This window comes from Chrysochloris asiatica, unplaced genomic scaffold (genome assembly GCF_000296735.1).
Source record: "Chrysochloris asiatica unplaced genomic scaffold, ChrAsi1.0 scaffold00159, whole genome shotgun sequence".
NCBI classification, from domain to species: domain Eukaryota; kingdom Metazoa; phylum Chordata; class Mammalia; order Afrosoricida; family Chrysochloridae; genus Chrysochloris; species Chrysochloris asiatica.
In genome coordinates this window covers 2,217,832-2,231,633 of record NW_006408677.1, presented here as the reverse complement: position 1 = coordinate 2,231,633, position 13,802 = coordinate 2,217,832, and the positions used below count along the sequence as shown (strand labels likewise).

At 42.3% G+C, this 13,802-nt stretch overlaps 1 protein-coding gene across 1 annotated transcript in view; it reads left to right on the top strand.

Moving 5' to 3' along the window:
• Positions 1–13,802, top strand: part of VSIG1 (V-set and immunoglobulin domain containing 1) — a 125,473-nt gene that overhangs the window by 107,477 nt on the left and 4,194 nt on the right. The window contains exons 11-13 of the mRNA XM_006871063.1: positions 5,988–6,143; positions 6,422–6,541; positions 11,380–11,515. Coding sequence (XP_006871125.1) covers positions 5,988–6,143; positions 6,422–6,541; positions 11,380–11,515 — 412 coding nt within the window. The remainder of the gene's footprint in view (positions 1–5,987; positions 6,144–6,421; positions 6,542–11,379; positions 11,516–13,802) is intronic.

The window sequence follows — 13,802 nt, the reverse complement described above, 5'->3', positions numbered from 1 at the left end:
CTTGAGGTTAGCAGCCTGACTCATAACCACTACTCTACCAAAGTTTCTTCAGACTCATAGCGACCCTGTATGGGGTTTACAAGGAGCGGCTGGTGAGCCTGAACCACCGACCTTGCAGTTCCAACCGACCTTGCAGTCCAGTGCCACACTAGGACTCACCCCTCTCTTAAAATGAATTTGGAGTAGTTCATGTATTCAACTGATATTTATTACTTTGTGCCAGGAGGTATGAGGTTTAGTGATGGAGAGTTAGGGTTTCTGCCCTCAGGGAACTTACAATTTCAGCCATTTTCAGGATTCCTGCCAATCTCTGCTGTGAGAGATGAATGGAAGCTGAGCTTCTGTCTGCAAAAAACACTAAAGGGATGCATTAAAGAGCTGTCAACCCTTAGCAACTAACCAACTCAGCTAAGAGTTCCCCACTTCTAAACCAAAGCAGTTGCCGTTAGAGTCGATTCCAACACATGGAAACTCCATGTGTTGTTGAAATGCACTCCATAGAGTTCTTAAAGGGGGGGTGGGGGGACAAACAAAAACGTCGAGAAGCAGATTGGCCTTTCTTCAGAATCTCCTTTGGGAGGGTTTGAACCGCCAACCATTCAATTAGCAATCGAGTGTTTAACTGCTTGTACCACTCAGAAACTCCTGACCAGGGACTCCCACTTCTAAATAACCCAAAATGGAGCTGATCTACTCGTTGTTCTTCTAGAGTAGTGTGTACACATCACAGGAAAGGAGGAACTATATCAAAACAGCAACTTGCAAAAGCAGCAACTGGTAGCAAGGTACACACCTAGGAGGACTGTCCAGAGTTGTCTTGGCTACTGCCCAGGAGAGACCAAAAATGAACCAGCTGACATTTACTATGCGGTCTTTCACTGCATTTACCAACCTGAAAAAGAGGGGAAGGTACTCAAAAGTTAACTTTTCAGAATGAAGGGAGTTCAGTCATATTTTTATTTTAATGATCTCTGTGCTAAGTGTTGGGGTACAAGGGAAGACAAGAGAAATATATGCAAGCCCTTTTTGAGACAAAAAGGAACCCTAGTGAAGTTGTGGGCTACGCTGCTAACCGAGGTCTGTGGTTGAAACCCACCAGCGCCTCTTTGGGAGAAAGATGTTGCTCCTGTAAAGATTTACAACCTTGAAAAATGCATAGCCATGGGTTTCTTAGAGGAGTTTATGTTCCAGTTGAGAAGACTAGTCATCTACATAGGAACTAAATGGTGTAGTATAAAGCCAAAGTGCCAAGCTGGAGTTGGAAGACCTGGGATCTAGCGCTTGGTCTACTACCTTAAGCAATTCAGTCCACCATTCTTTGGTCATTGTGAGATGAGGTTGTAATTCCGGCCCTGTCTTATTTATAGGTTTGTTATGAGGATTAAATGTAATACCAGAAATGAAAGGGTTTTTTAATGTTTAAAGAAATTAAGGTATAATGCTTTCCTGACTCTGGAAGGTTGTTCTAACCAGGAACCACCTAAATAGGCCAACCTTCTTTATCTCGGGGCTTGGAATTAGGCTTGAGATAGTTAGACAAGCAGGCTAATGTTCTTAAATGTACAGTTCAGAGGATCCCAAATCAACTTCTGTAAGAAGTTGAAGGTCAATTCCTGTCATAGCTATTTTTTCCCATGAGTCTTTGGTCCAAGTTGTTACTGCTATGGCTGTGGCATGGCTTTTCCTTCAGCATCCAAGAGTCAGACAAGGTAAGAGGCCGAAAGGGCCTGTGGATTTCGTTTTGTCTGAGAGCTCTCAAAAGGTCTATTTTTGTTCATTGGACTAGGAACAAAGACATTCTACAAATGTAGGTTTTCCTGGAAAGTTTGAGATGGATAATTTTGTCTAAAACTGGCAGGGTTGGTTTGTAGTTCTCAAACCCCATTGCTCATGAGGGCTTATTTCTGTTTGCCCTAGTGGGGGGGGGGGGGGGGGAAGGTGTTGACAGTTCCTTAAAGATGAGTCTTCTGAGCAATGTATCTTTCAGAGCGACTAGTGAAAACTGATCCCATGCATTCATGTGTTCACCCATGGATTCATTTAACAAACCCTGAACACATTCATTCAACAAACCCTGAATACGTGTACTAGATATTGTGCTAGACAATCAAGATGTGGTCAGTGGCGGAGGCAGCTATAAAACGTGACAGCTTACGGTACAGGAGACCTATAAGAGCATAGGGAACAGCTGTCCAAGGGGAACTAGACAATACTAAGGAGGAGGTGACTTTTTGTCCTGAACGTTGCAAGATGTGCACGACTGTATCAGAAGAAGGGAGGCTGAGGTGGCAGGGCAATGAACAAAAGACCAGGTGGTTTGGACGACCATTCATTGGTGAAATTTCCATTAGGTATGGCCACCTTGGAAAATGAATCTCTGAAAATTACCAAGAGAGAAGTTTGGATCATTTTTTGTGTGTGCCTTTGCGATGAGCATTGCCTTCCTTCTGCAGTCTGGCACACAAAAAGGAAAAAAAGATTGATTTACGAGAAGCTTTGAGAACACACTAAAGCATTTTCATTTGTTTTCTGAGGCAAGTCTTTACCTGCTGCCTCAATTCTGTTGAAAGCAATAAAGCTAAATTGTAGATCAATGGCTTTGCCAGTAATAACATCCAAGGTCTACGAGGAATCTTAACTGGATGAAATGTCAATTCAATCCTGACTCAGTGGTTTAAGAAAATATATAGGTTTGGGATGAGGTTCAAAGTGATTCCCTAAGTGTTTTGTTGATAAAAAAGAAAAAGAAAATGGAAAAAAAAATGTGTTCAGTAGAAAAATAACCTACTTGGTTTGATTCTGAACTCAGAAACAAGTGCAAGTCATTCCAGGTTTTTGTGCATAGTTTAGGTCAAGTCCTAGTGTCTGACTTTATGATGAGACAGCCTCATTTTGTTTTCTGTTCACATTGGTGTCTTTTGCTGTAAAAGCTATAAAATCTCTAATTTAGAGTCAGCAAATCTAACAAGTTGCTGCCATCTGACAAAATCAATGGTAAGGAACAGAAAATAGAGAGCTGATGGGCGGGAGGAGGGGAAAATTCTTCTGTTAATTGAAAGATGCCTATTTAAAAGACAGGGATCGTAACTATTTCCATGAAAGCTACAGCTATATTCATCTTTCTCCTCACTTATGTGTACAGGGTCTGAGCTAGTTGAGTAAAGCAGAAATCAATGGAAGATTAACTTCGGTTGGAGCTATAAAATGTGGCAGTGGGTATTAGTCCTTCTTACCGACAGCTAACGACAATTTCACATCCAAGGCATTGTACAAATCATTTAATGTTTGGATCAGCTGGAAGTTAGAGAAACTCTGTTCACATTTCATAAACTCATCTTAACTGAGGCTTTGTTAAGCTTGCTAACTTGCCTAATGCTGTTGTTGTTGTTGTTAAGTGCCGTTGAGTGGATTCCGACCCATAGCAACCCTGTACAGGGTTTCCAAGGAGCAGCTGGTGAACTTGAACCACCAACCTAGCAGTTCAAACAGTCTGACCATTTGCGCACAGCGCCACAAGCTAGGGTTAAAGTTGCAGAGCCAGTGTTCTGCGTGGACCCACGTTTGTGCTCTTAACTGCTGCATTTCAAAAGCTGGGGAGCTGAGCAGTAGTCAGTTAGGAGGCATTTAAGCAGAAGTTAGAGAGCCTAAGCCTTGGGAGGGTTTTAAATCTAAGTTCAGATAAGGACTTGGAAAGTGTAGAAATTCAGATCATTATCTGAAGCTGTGAAAGTAAGCTGAGTGAGGAGATTCCAATCCCCAACTTCTTACACGACTTCTCCATAAGCAACAAGTTGTGTGCCACGGAGTCTATTCTGACGCATAGCAACCCTCGTTGGCAGAGTCGAGTTGCCTTTAAGGGGGTAGATGGCCAGGTCTGTTTTTTTACAGAACCAAGAGTGGCTTTGAACTGCCGACCTTTTCTGTTAGCAGATGAGGGCTTAACCATTGTGTTGACCAGGTTCAACCTTTTTCTAAAGGCACTTTTCCTTTATGAGTGATTAAAAAAAAAAACAAAACAAAAAAACATTCATTTATCTGTGGGTGACATAAAACTACTAGAAGGTTTAAATTTGCCTATGCCCCTTATTGATAGGGAAAGCCCATTGTGGGAGGAGTGTGCTAGACAGTCCTGAAATCTTGACTCATTCATTGATCAGAAGGCACTCGAAGATACAACATCTGCTGCTCTTCAGCCTCATTACTGAATTTCTATACTTTCCAAGTCCTTATCTGAACTTAGATTTAAAACCCTACTTCAGAACTGAGTTAAAGCAAACTTTTAGATTTCTGGCACCCAGTCTAGTGCCAGAGCCCAGGTGGTACACTGGTTTAAACACTTGGCTGCTAACGGAAGAGTCGCTGAGTTTGAACCCACCAAGTTACTTCCCAGGAGGAAGAAGCTTCATTAAAGATTTACAGCCTTGGTAAAACAGGCTCTTTTAAATGGAGGAAAAAGTTAATAGAATATAGGGTAACCTCACAGAAAATAAATACTTCACAACATATCAAGAAAATGAAAATCCAAGAAAAACAGGGAAACATTGAAACTATGAAGAAACTGACAAGAAAGAGGACCAAAAAAGTGAACTCAGCACAGGAAGGCATGCATAACAAAGAAACCACAGCCCCACAAAAAACAAGCATAATGACAGCAATTAATTCATAAAGAGCTCTGGTAGCACAGTGGTTACGAATCAGGCTGCGAAACGCAAGGTCAGCAGTTCGAAACTACCAGCTGCTCCACGGGAGAAGCATGAGGCTTTATGCTCCCATAAAGATTTACAACCCTGTTCAGGGTCGCTATGGGTCGGAACCGACTCAGAGACACTTAACAACAACAACATCAGTAATTATTCTGAATGTCAATGGATGAAATGCACCAGTCAAGAGACAGAGAGTGGCACAATGGATAAGAAAGCAAGATCCTTCAATATGCTGTCTGCAAGAGACACACCTTACACACAAAGACAAAAGCAGATGAAAAGTTAAAGGATGGAAAAAATATAACAAGCTAATTGTAAGTAAAATAACGAGCAGGAGTGGCAATACTAATCTCTGATAAAATAAACTTTAAGGCAAAAACCAGCATAAACGATAAAGAAAGACACTATCTCATGATTAAAGGGTTAATTGAACAAGATGACATAACCATAATAAATATCTACACTCCCAATGAAAGAGCCCCAAAATACATAAAGCAAACCCTAGTAGAATTAGAGAAAGAAATAGACAATTCTACAATAATAGTGGGAGATTTTAAAGATTTACAGCCTTAGAAATCTTATGGGGCGGGTCTACTTTGTCCTATAAGGACTCCATTAGCCAGCGACTTTTTTATTTAGTCCCATGTGTGACACATAGAAGGCACTCAGTAAATGCTCATTGAATGAAGAATGAATAAAAATTTCAGCACTGTCTAGCACACCCCCACCCCCAGTGGGCTTTTCCTATCAGTAAGGGACATAGGTAAATTCAAACCTTCCAGTGGTTTTATATCACCCACAGATAAATGAATGCTTTAAAAATATTACTCATAAAGGAAAAAAAAAAAAAAAAAGGAAAGCATTAAAAGAACATTTTCAAAAATAGAATGAGTCCTCTCCAGGTATAAAAGGTTCTGGCTTCCTGTAAAACTGTGCTTTAAAAGTATAAACTATGTTCATAGTCATTTGGTGCTTGCTTACATTTGGCTGTTTTAATAAAAGCATACTATACTGTAAGCTACAAAAAAAAAAAATTCCTGGCTAGGAACCTGGAGAGGAGGCTGACTGAGGAAACACTCTTTGCATCTTAAATGGCTTTGTGACTAGGGGATTCTGATTCTTGAAGTGCTTGACTGCCCCCTGCTGGTTTAACCAGCAAATTGTCAAAGTAAATTTTTAAAGAGTTTAAACCACCATTCTGCAAACAAAGTGAGGAAGTGACTGCAACTGTTGCTGACTGTCATTCACCCTACAAGGTTGTCACTCTTTGTCATTGCCTTACAGTCAAACCTTCTAAGCCCTTGTGTAGCATTCAAGGACTACCAGAGACCGGTCACCCTGTTTCTCTCTCTTGCCTCTCATTGATTGGAACACCTACCCCTATGTACTACTGGTATAAACTGGAGGGGAAAGATACCATTCCAGTGAAAGAAAACTTCAGTAAGTAAAACCTTCAGCAGCCCCATGACCAATCTTCTGGTTTTCTTGGGATGGCATAAAAAGTGTGTCTTCCACTAATTGTGATCTAATCTCCTTCCAACTTCTAGCAGGTAGATTGTTTGGGGTTCAGAGGTGGTATGGGTATGGAGGAAACAGATAAGGGGCCTAATTGGAGCCTGGGTTTCTCAAGACTTGTGAGGACAAGGTGGGGAAGTGAGTAGGCACGGAATGATCTGCACTCAAATAAGAGATTTGAAGCCTGTTTCCTGCTTTAACAGACCCAGCTACCGGAACTTTGGTTATTGGAAATCTTACACATTTTGGACAAGGTTATTACCAATGCACAGCTATCAACAACCTTGGCAATAATTCCTGCGAAATTGATCTAACGGTTCCACGTGAGTTGATTATACAACTTTAATTGTTTCTTCTCAAGTCGTTTCCTGTGAGCGAGGAACTCTGGTTAGTCCTTCCTGCCCCTCTGGAAATTTGGTTGACAAGATGACTGAGCACCCGCATAATCTCTCATATGGACTTCACACTGTCCGATATTCGCTATAAAAATTTTGTTCACTTAAGCCTCACAAAGATCTCTAGAAGGTGCTGACTGGAATTCTTTCCATTCAATCCCCACAACCACTCTGTTGTTGTGAACTACCGTCCAGTTGGTTCCAACTAACATCCACCCTGTATAGGGCTTCCAAGGAGCGGCTGGTGAGCTTGAAGAGCCAACCTCGCAGTCAAACCCACCTTGTGGTTAAGCGCTTTTCCTACAATCACACTTGTTGTAAAGTGCTGTCGAGTCAATTCCAACCCGTAATGACCCTGTGTAGGATTTCCCAGGAGCAGCTGGTGAACTGGAACCATCGATCTTGTGGTTCAAACTAACTTTGCAGTCCAGCACATTAACCCACAGCACCATCCCAGGACTCCATACAACCACACATGTTGTTGTTGTTAAGTGCCATTGAGTCAATTCTGACCCATAGTGACCCTGTACAGGGTTTCCAAGGAGCAACTGGTGAGCTTGAACCACCGACCTTGCAGTTCAAACGACTTTGCAGTCTGATGCATTAGCCCACAGCGCTACACCAGGACTCCACACTAGGAGGTAGAATATACTGTTATTCTCATTTGACCATGAAAATGGAATCTTGTCCTGTGTCATTCAGTTGATAACTGGCAGAGCCTGGATGCCTCGAAGCCTCCATTTTCCTGTTGAAAGGTGCTTAATTACTCCGAAGTCCCTGATGGGCAAATGGTTACTCACTCAACTACTAACTAAAGACTTGGCAGTTTGAACCTGCCCAGAGGTATCTCAGAAGAAAGGCCTGGTGATCTTCCAAAGGTCATAGCCTTGAGAACCCTATGGAACACAGGTCTTAGGATCTTGCCATCTATTCATCCTACTTACTTTGAATCTGGGGTTTTACTATCCAGGAGGGGCAATTCCATTGGACTATTGCTGTTGCATGATGTCAGATTGCTAAAGTTTCAACTCCCAGAGTACCAAGTCAGTAGAAAATGTCTCACACTGAAAATGGCAAGACATAGCATAACACGCATAATACTTAGAAATATGGAGGCAAGTGCCAGAAGATACCGCTAAGAGAGTTAAAGGTGGTTGGTTGCCTCTCATGAATGGGACACACAGTTGGAAAGCGGTGGGACAGGGCATTGCTGTTTATTGGTTGTGTTTTTGGGTTTTTTTTGTTAGTTCATAAACCTATTAAAATGATTTAATTTAAAACTTATTCATAGGTTCCTTAGTTGTTGTTGTTAGGTGCCATCGAGTTGGTACCAATTCATAGCGACCCAATGCACAACAGAACAAAACGCTGCCCGATCCTGGGCCAATCTAAAATTGTTGCCACGCTTGAGCCCATTGATGCTGCCACTTTGCCAATCCATCTCGCTGGGGGTCTTCCTCTTTTTCTCTGACCCTCCACCTTACCAAACATGATATCCTTCTCCAGTGACTGATCCCTCCTGACAATATGTCCGAAGTATGAGAAATGAAGTTTGGCCATCCTGGCCTCCAAGGAGCACTCTGGTTGCACTTCTTCCAATACAGATCTGTTGGTTCTTTTGTCAGCCCAAGACACTTTTCAATATTCTCCTTCAATACCATAACTCAAAAGCATTAATTCTTCTACGGTCTTCCTTATTCACTGTCCAGCTTTCGTATGCATATGAGGTTATTGAAAACACCATAGCTTGGACCAGGCGCACCTTAGTCCTCAAGCTGACATCTTTGCTCTTCAACACTTTAAAAAGGTCTTGTGCAGCAGATTCGCCTAATGCAATACATTGTTTGATTTCTTGACTGCTGCTTCCATGAGTGTTGATAGTTGATCCAAGAAGAATGAAGTCCTTTACAACTTCAATCATTTCTCCATTGATAAGAATGTTGTTTATTGGTCCAGTGGTGAGGATTTTTGTTTTCTTGATATTGAGATTCAATCCATACTGAAGGCTGTGTTCTTTGATCTTCATCAGTAAGTATTTTAAGTCCTCCTCACTTTCAGCAAGCAAGGTTGTATCATCTGCATATCGCAGGTTGTTAATGAGTCTTCCTCCAATCCTGATGCCACGTTTTTCTTCATAGAACCCAGCTTCTCGGATGATTTGCTCAGCATACAGGTTGAATAAGTATGGGGAAAGATTACAGCCCTGTCATACACCTTTCTTAATTTTAAACCATTCAGTGTCCCCATGTTCTGTTTGAATAACTGCCTCTTGGTCCATGTACAGATTCCTCATGAGCACAATTAAGTGTTCAGGAATACTCATATTTTGCAATGTTGTCCATAGCTTGTCATGATCCACACAATCGAAAGCCTTCGTGTAATCAATAAAGCATAGATAAACATATTTCTGGTATTCTCTGCTTTCAGCCAAGATCCATCAGACATCAGCAATGATATTCCTTGTTCCACATCCTCTTCTGACTCTGGCTTGAACCTCTAGAAGTTCTCTGTCAGTGTATGCTTGAAGCCATTTCTGTATTACCTTTAGTAAAACTTTACTTGCACGGGATTATCAAGGAGATTGTCCAATGATTTCTGCATTCCGTTGGGCACAAATACGGATCTCTTCCAATCAGTCTTCCAAATTTCTTGGCAGAGATGAGTGAGTGCCTCCTGTGGCACCTCACTTTCTTGAAAGATTTCAATTTTTATTCCATCAATTCCTGGTGCCTTGTTCTTTGCCAATTCCTTCAATGCACCTTGGACTTCTTCCTTCAGGATCATTGGCTCTGGATCATATGCTACCTCTTGAAACGGTTGAACATTAACCATTTCCTTTTGGTACAGTGACTCTGTGTATCCCTTCCATCTTCTTTTGATGCTTTCAGCATCGTTCAATAATTTGCCCAAAGAATCCTTCAATAACGAAAGGCGAGGCTTGATTTTTTTTTCTTCAGTTCCCCCATGTTGAGAAATGCTGAGCATGCTCTTCCTTTTTGGTTTTCTGCCTCCAGATCTTTGCACATTTTTGTTGTAATATTTGGCTTTATGTTCTCAAGCTGATCTTTGAAATTTTTTGTTCAGCTCTTGGACCTCCTCATTTCTTCTATTTGCTTTAGCATCTCTACGCTGGAGAGCAAGTTTCAGTGTCTCTTCTGACATCCATTTTGATCTTTTCCTTCTTGCTTGCCTGTATGATGTTCTTGATATCATCCCACAACTCTTCTGGTCTTCGTCTTTAGTGTTTAATGTATCAAATCTGTTCTTCAGATGATCTCTAAATTCAGGTGGGATATATTCAAGGTCATATTTTGGCTCTTGTGGACTCGTTTTCATTTTCTTCAGCTTCCCTTTGAATTTTCATATGAGCAATTGATGGTCTATTCGACAATCTGACCTTGGCCTTGTTTTGGTTGATGATATGGAACTTTTCTATCATCTTTTTCCACAGATGTAGCCAATTTGATTTCTGTGTATTCCATCTGGTGACATCCATGTGTATAGTCGTCTCTTATGCTGTCTAAAGAAGGTATTTGAAATGAGCAAATCATTGATTTTGCAGAATCCTATCATGTTCTTTCAGTCAAGAAAATTAAAGGAATTAGCAGACAACTTAACTAGACTTTGTTTCAAAATATAAGAAGGCTGCCCTTGCTTGAGAGGAGGAAGGAGGAGATGGGTCTTCTCAAGGATAGCACTTGGGTGCTTGAAGGTCTAGGGTTCATCTGGGTTGTCTTGTACTCATTAATACATGGCGTTACATAAATATTACATTTTATTTATATTTGTCAACCACTCCCTCCCCCAGGAGGTATTTTCTTAAGTGCCATTACGCTAATTTTTTTTGAGATGTTGTTTATTGAAATGGGAAGAAACCTTTTCAGTGGCCCACTTGGTGAATTCCTTGAGCATGGAATCTGGGGGTATTGGAAGGGAGAGGCTTGTAAAGACCTGGAGTCCTGGTGTGGCGCTGTAGGATCAACATTGGTGGTTCAAACTCATCAGCCGCTCCTCAGAAACCCTAAACAGGGTCACTGTGAGTTGAACCCCACTTGATGACACTTAACATTTCATTTATGCTCTATGAAAGCTTGGTGAAATGCCCTTGCCTATGTGTGGTGCTGTGGGCTAATGCATCAGACTGCAAAGTCGTTTGAGCTGCAAGGTTGGTGGTTCAAGCTCACCGGCTGCTCCTTGGAAACCCTATACATGGTCGCTATGGGTCGGAATCGAACTCGGTGGCACTTCACAACAACATGTGTAGGATAAGCACTAGACTGTTAACTGCAAGGTTGGTGGTTCAAGTCTATCAGCTGCTCCTTGGAAACCCTATATAGGGATGCTATGAGTTGGAACCGACTCAATGGCACTTAACAACAACAACATCATAACAGAAGCCATTGTATTTCTATTTATATGTGCAAAAGACAGAAGTCCTGGTGTGGCACTGGGGGCTGATGCGCCACACTGCAAAGCCGTTTGAACTACAAGGTCGGTGGTTCAAGCTCACCAGCTGCTCCTCAGAAAGCCTATCCAGGGTCGCTATGGGTTGGAACTGACTCGACGGCACTTCACAACAATCATCAAGACAGTCATCTTTCTTCTCCCACTCTGAGTCCAACTGGCCTAGTTCTATGAGTTTACACTCTCCCAGCCTATGCAAGTCACTTCCCCACTGTGTAAATGGCCCAAATACTTTCCTGCATATGCATGAAGCAGACAGCATGGTCCACTTTACTAACCAGCTACTTGTATCCTCCATCCAGATCCTGAAGTTGGCATCATTGTCGGGGCTGTGGTGGGTAGCTTGGCATGCGCTGCTATTATCATCTCTGCTGTGTGTTTCGCAAGGAGCAAGGCAAAGGCAAAGAAGAGAAATTCTAGAACCACTACAGAGTTGGAGTAAGACCTTATTTTGTTGTCTTTCCTTGGGTGTAAACATTTCTTTCAGTCCATTCTTCCTCAGCATTCCTTTTAGCATACGATGTCAGAGAGGCTTTCCCTTGCTTACTCTCACTGCCTTAAGAAAAAGAATGAGGACAACGATCATTAACTGAGTGCCACTTTATGTATACTTAACCCTCACAATCACCCTCTGAGGTAGGTACTGCTTTTAGCCTCATTTTAGAGATGCGGGAATAAGCATTCAAAGAGGTTAAGTGACTTCCCAAGGTCACACAGCGAGTAAGCTGCAGAGCTGACGTTTGATCTGTGGTTGGAGGGAAGAGGAACCATTGGGACAGACATTACTTGTTTGGCAACTCAGAATCAGGTAGGACAGACGGGCTGGCATCTCCCGCACAATGAGCCCTGAGCAATTTGTCATCTTGCTCCTCGGCTAGCAGAGATCTGTGTGGCACGGTTTTTTTCCTTTCTTGTCATGTTATATCTCATCCCCTCAGGGTTCTACCTTCTGCATCCAAAGTAGAAACCACCTAATGGGAAACCAACTAATGTTAGGAATAAAGACGTTAGTGTCAGTAGAAAGAGATAACATTCATTGAGTGCTTGCTCTGTGCTAAGTATTTTGTGTGTATTATCTCATTTAATCATGTTATTAAGGGCTGTGGAGTCAGTTCTGACCCATAGTGGCCTTGTATAGGGTTTCCGAGGAATGGTTAGTGGGGTTGCACCATCGACCTTTTAGTTAGAAGTCATGTGTGGTGCTTATCCTACAGTGCTGTACCAGGACTCCCATTTAATTCTGTGGTTGTTGTTAAGTGCCATCGAGTTGTTTCTGACTCATAGCTACACTGTATAGGGTTTCTAAGGAGCGGCTGGTGAGCTTGAACCGCCAACCTTGCGGTCCATCACACTAACCCCCAACACCACACCAGGACTCTTATTTAATCTTAGGAGTTGGGTATTATCATAGCTGAGGAACCAGAAGCATAAAGAGGTTAACTGAAGTTCACTCATTACCACCCAAACCCAAATCTATGTCCGAGAGCCATATATGTAATCATAATTATACCCGCTCAGGAGCTCTGGTAGCATAGTGGTTATGAGTCGGGTTGCTAACCTCAAGGTCAGCAGTTCGAAACTACCATCTGCTCCTAGGGAGAAAGATGAGGCTTTCTGCTCCTGTAAAGATTTATAGCCTCACAAACACTAAGCAGGGTCAATATGAGTTGGAATTGACTCCATGGCACACCACCACCACTAAACCCCCTCACTTCCTGGGAATTTTGGAGGTGTTGGCTTACTTAGTACTGTATGACTTCGTCCCTTGGTTTTTAGAGTCACCTCTGACTTCTGTTGGGTAACTATGGGCGTGCTGGAGGCGCTGTAGGGACTGCTAAACCACAAGGTCGGCAGTACAAACTCACCAGCAGCTCCATGGGAGAAAGATGAGGCTTTCTACTCCTGTTAAGATTTACAGCCCTGAAAACAGCGTAGCTACGATTCAAATCCAACTTGACAGCATCTAACAACATGCGATCTTGGGCTCATGTGAGTCTGTAGAGATCATTTCTCCTCACATTCCTCAAAGGCACTCGTACTTCCTCAAACTAGACTATGAAAATGAAAGCATTGGGCTAATTTCTGTCCCAGGGACATTATAGGGTCAGAACAGGAAGGGGACTAACCCTTTTGTGTAACACCTTGAAAGTGCCACCTCTTGGACTCAACAGAATTATCATTGAACCAACAAAATCTATCTAGCATTCTTCCTCTGGAAATGGACTGAAGTTAGTGTGGGAATGGGATGAAAGATTATGCTTTTTCTTAAGTTAATAATTGTAACAATAAAAATCCTAATTGTTGACATCTTGCAAGGAAAAGAAAAACAAACAGCACCCTAACCATTAGTGAGCTAATGGGTGAGAGGCAAGCCAAGCTGGGTGAGATGTGTGGGTGGGGTAGCCTCTGAGATACTCCTTTGTCCCATAGCACTTCGTGGTTGTTGCTTGTTGTTGTTATTGTTAGGTGCCATCGAGTCGGTTCCGACCCATAGCGACCCTGTACAGGGTTTCCGAGGGTGTAAATCTTTACGGGAGTAGAAAGCCTCATCTTTCTCCCGCGGAGCGGCTGGTAGTTTCGAACCGCTGACCTTAAGGTTCGCAGCCCGATTTGTAACCACTACGCTACCAGAGCTCCTTAGGTGCCAGCAAATAGGTTCTGATTGATAGCAACACTATGCAGAACTGAATGAAACACTGCCTGGACTTGCACCATCCTTACAATC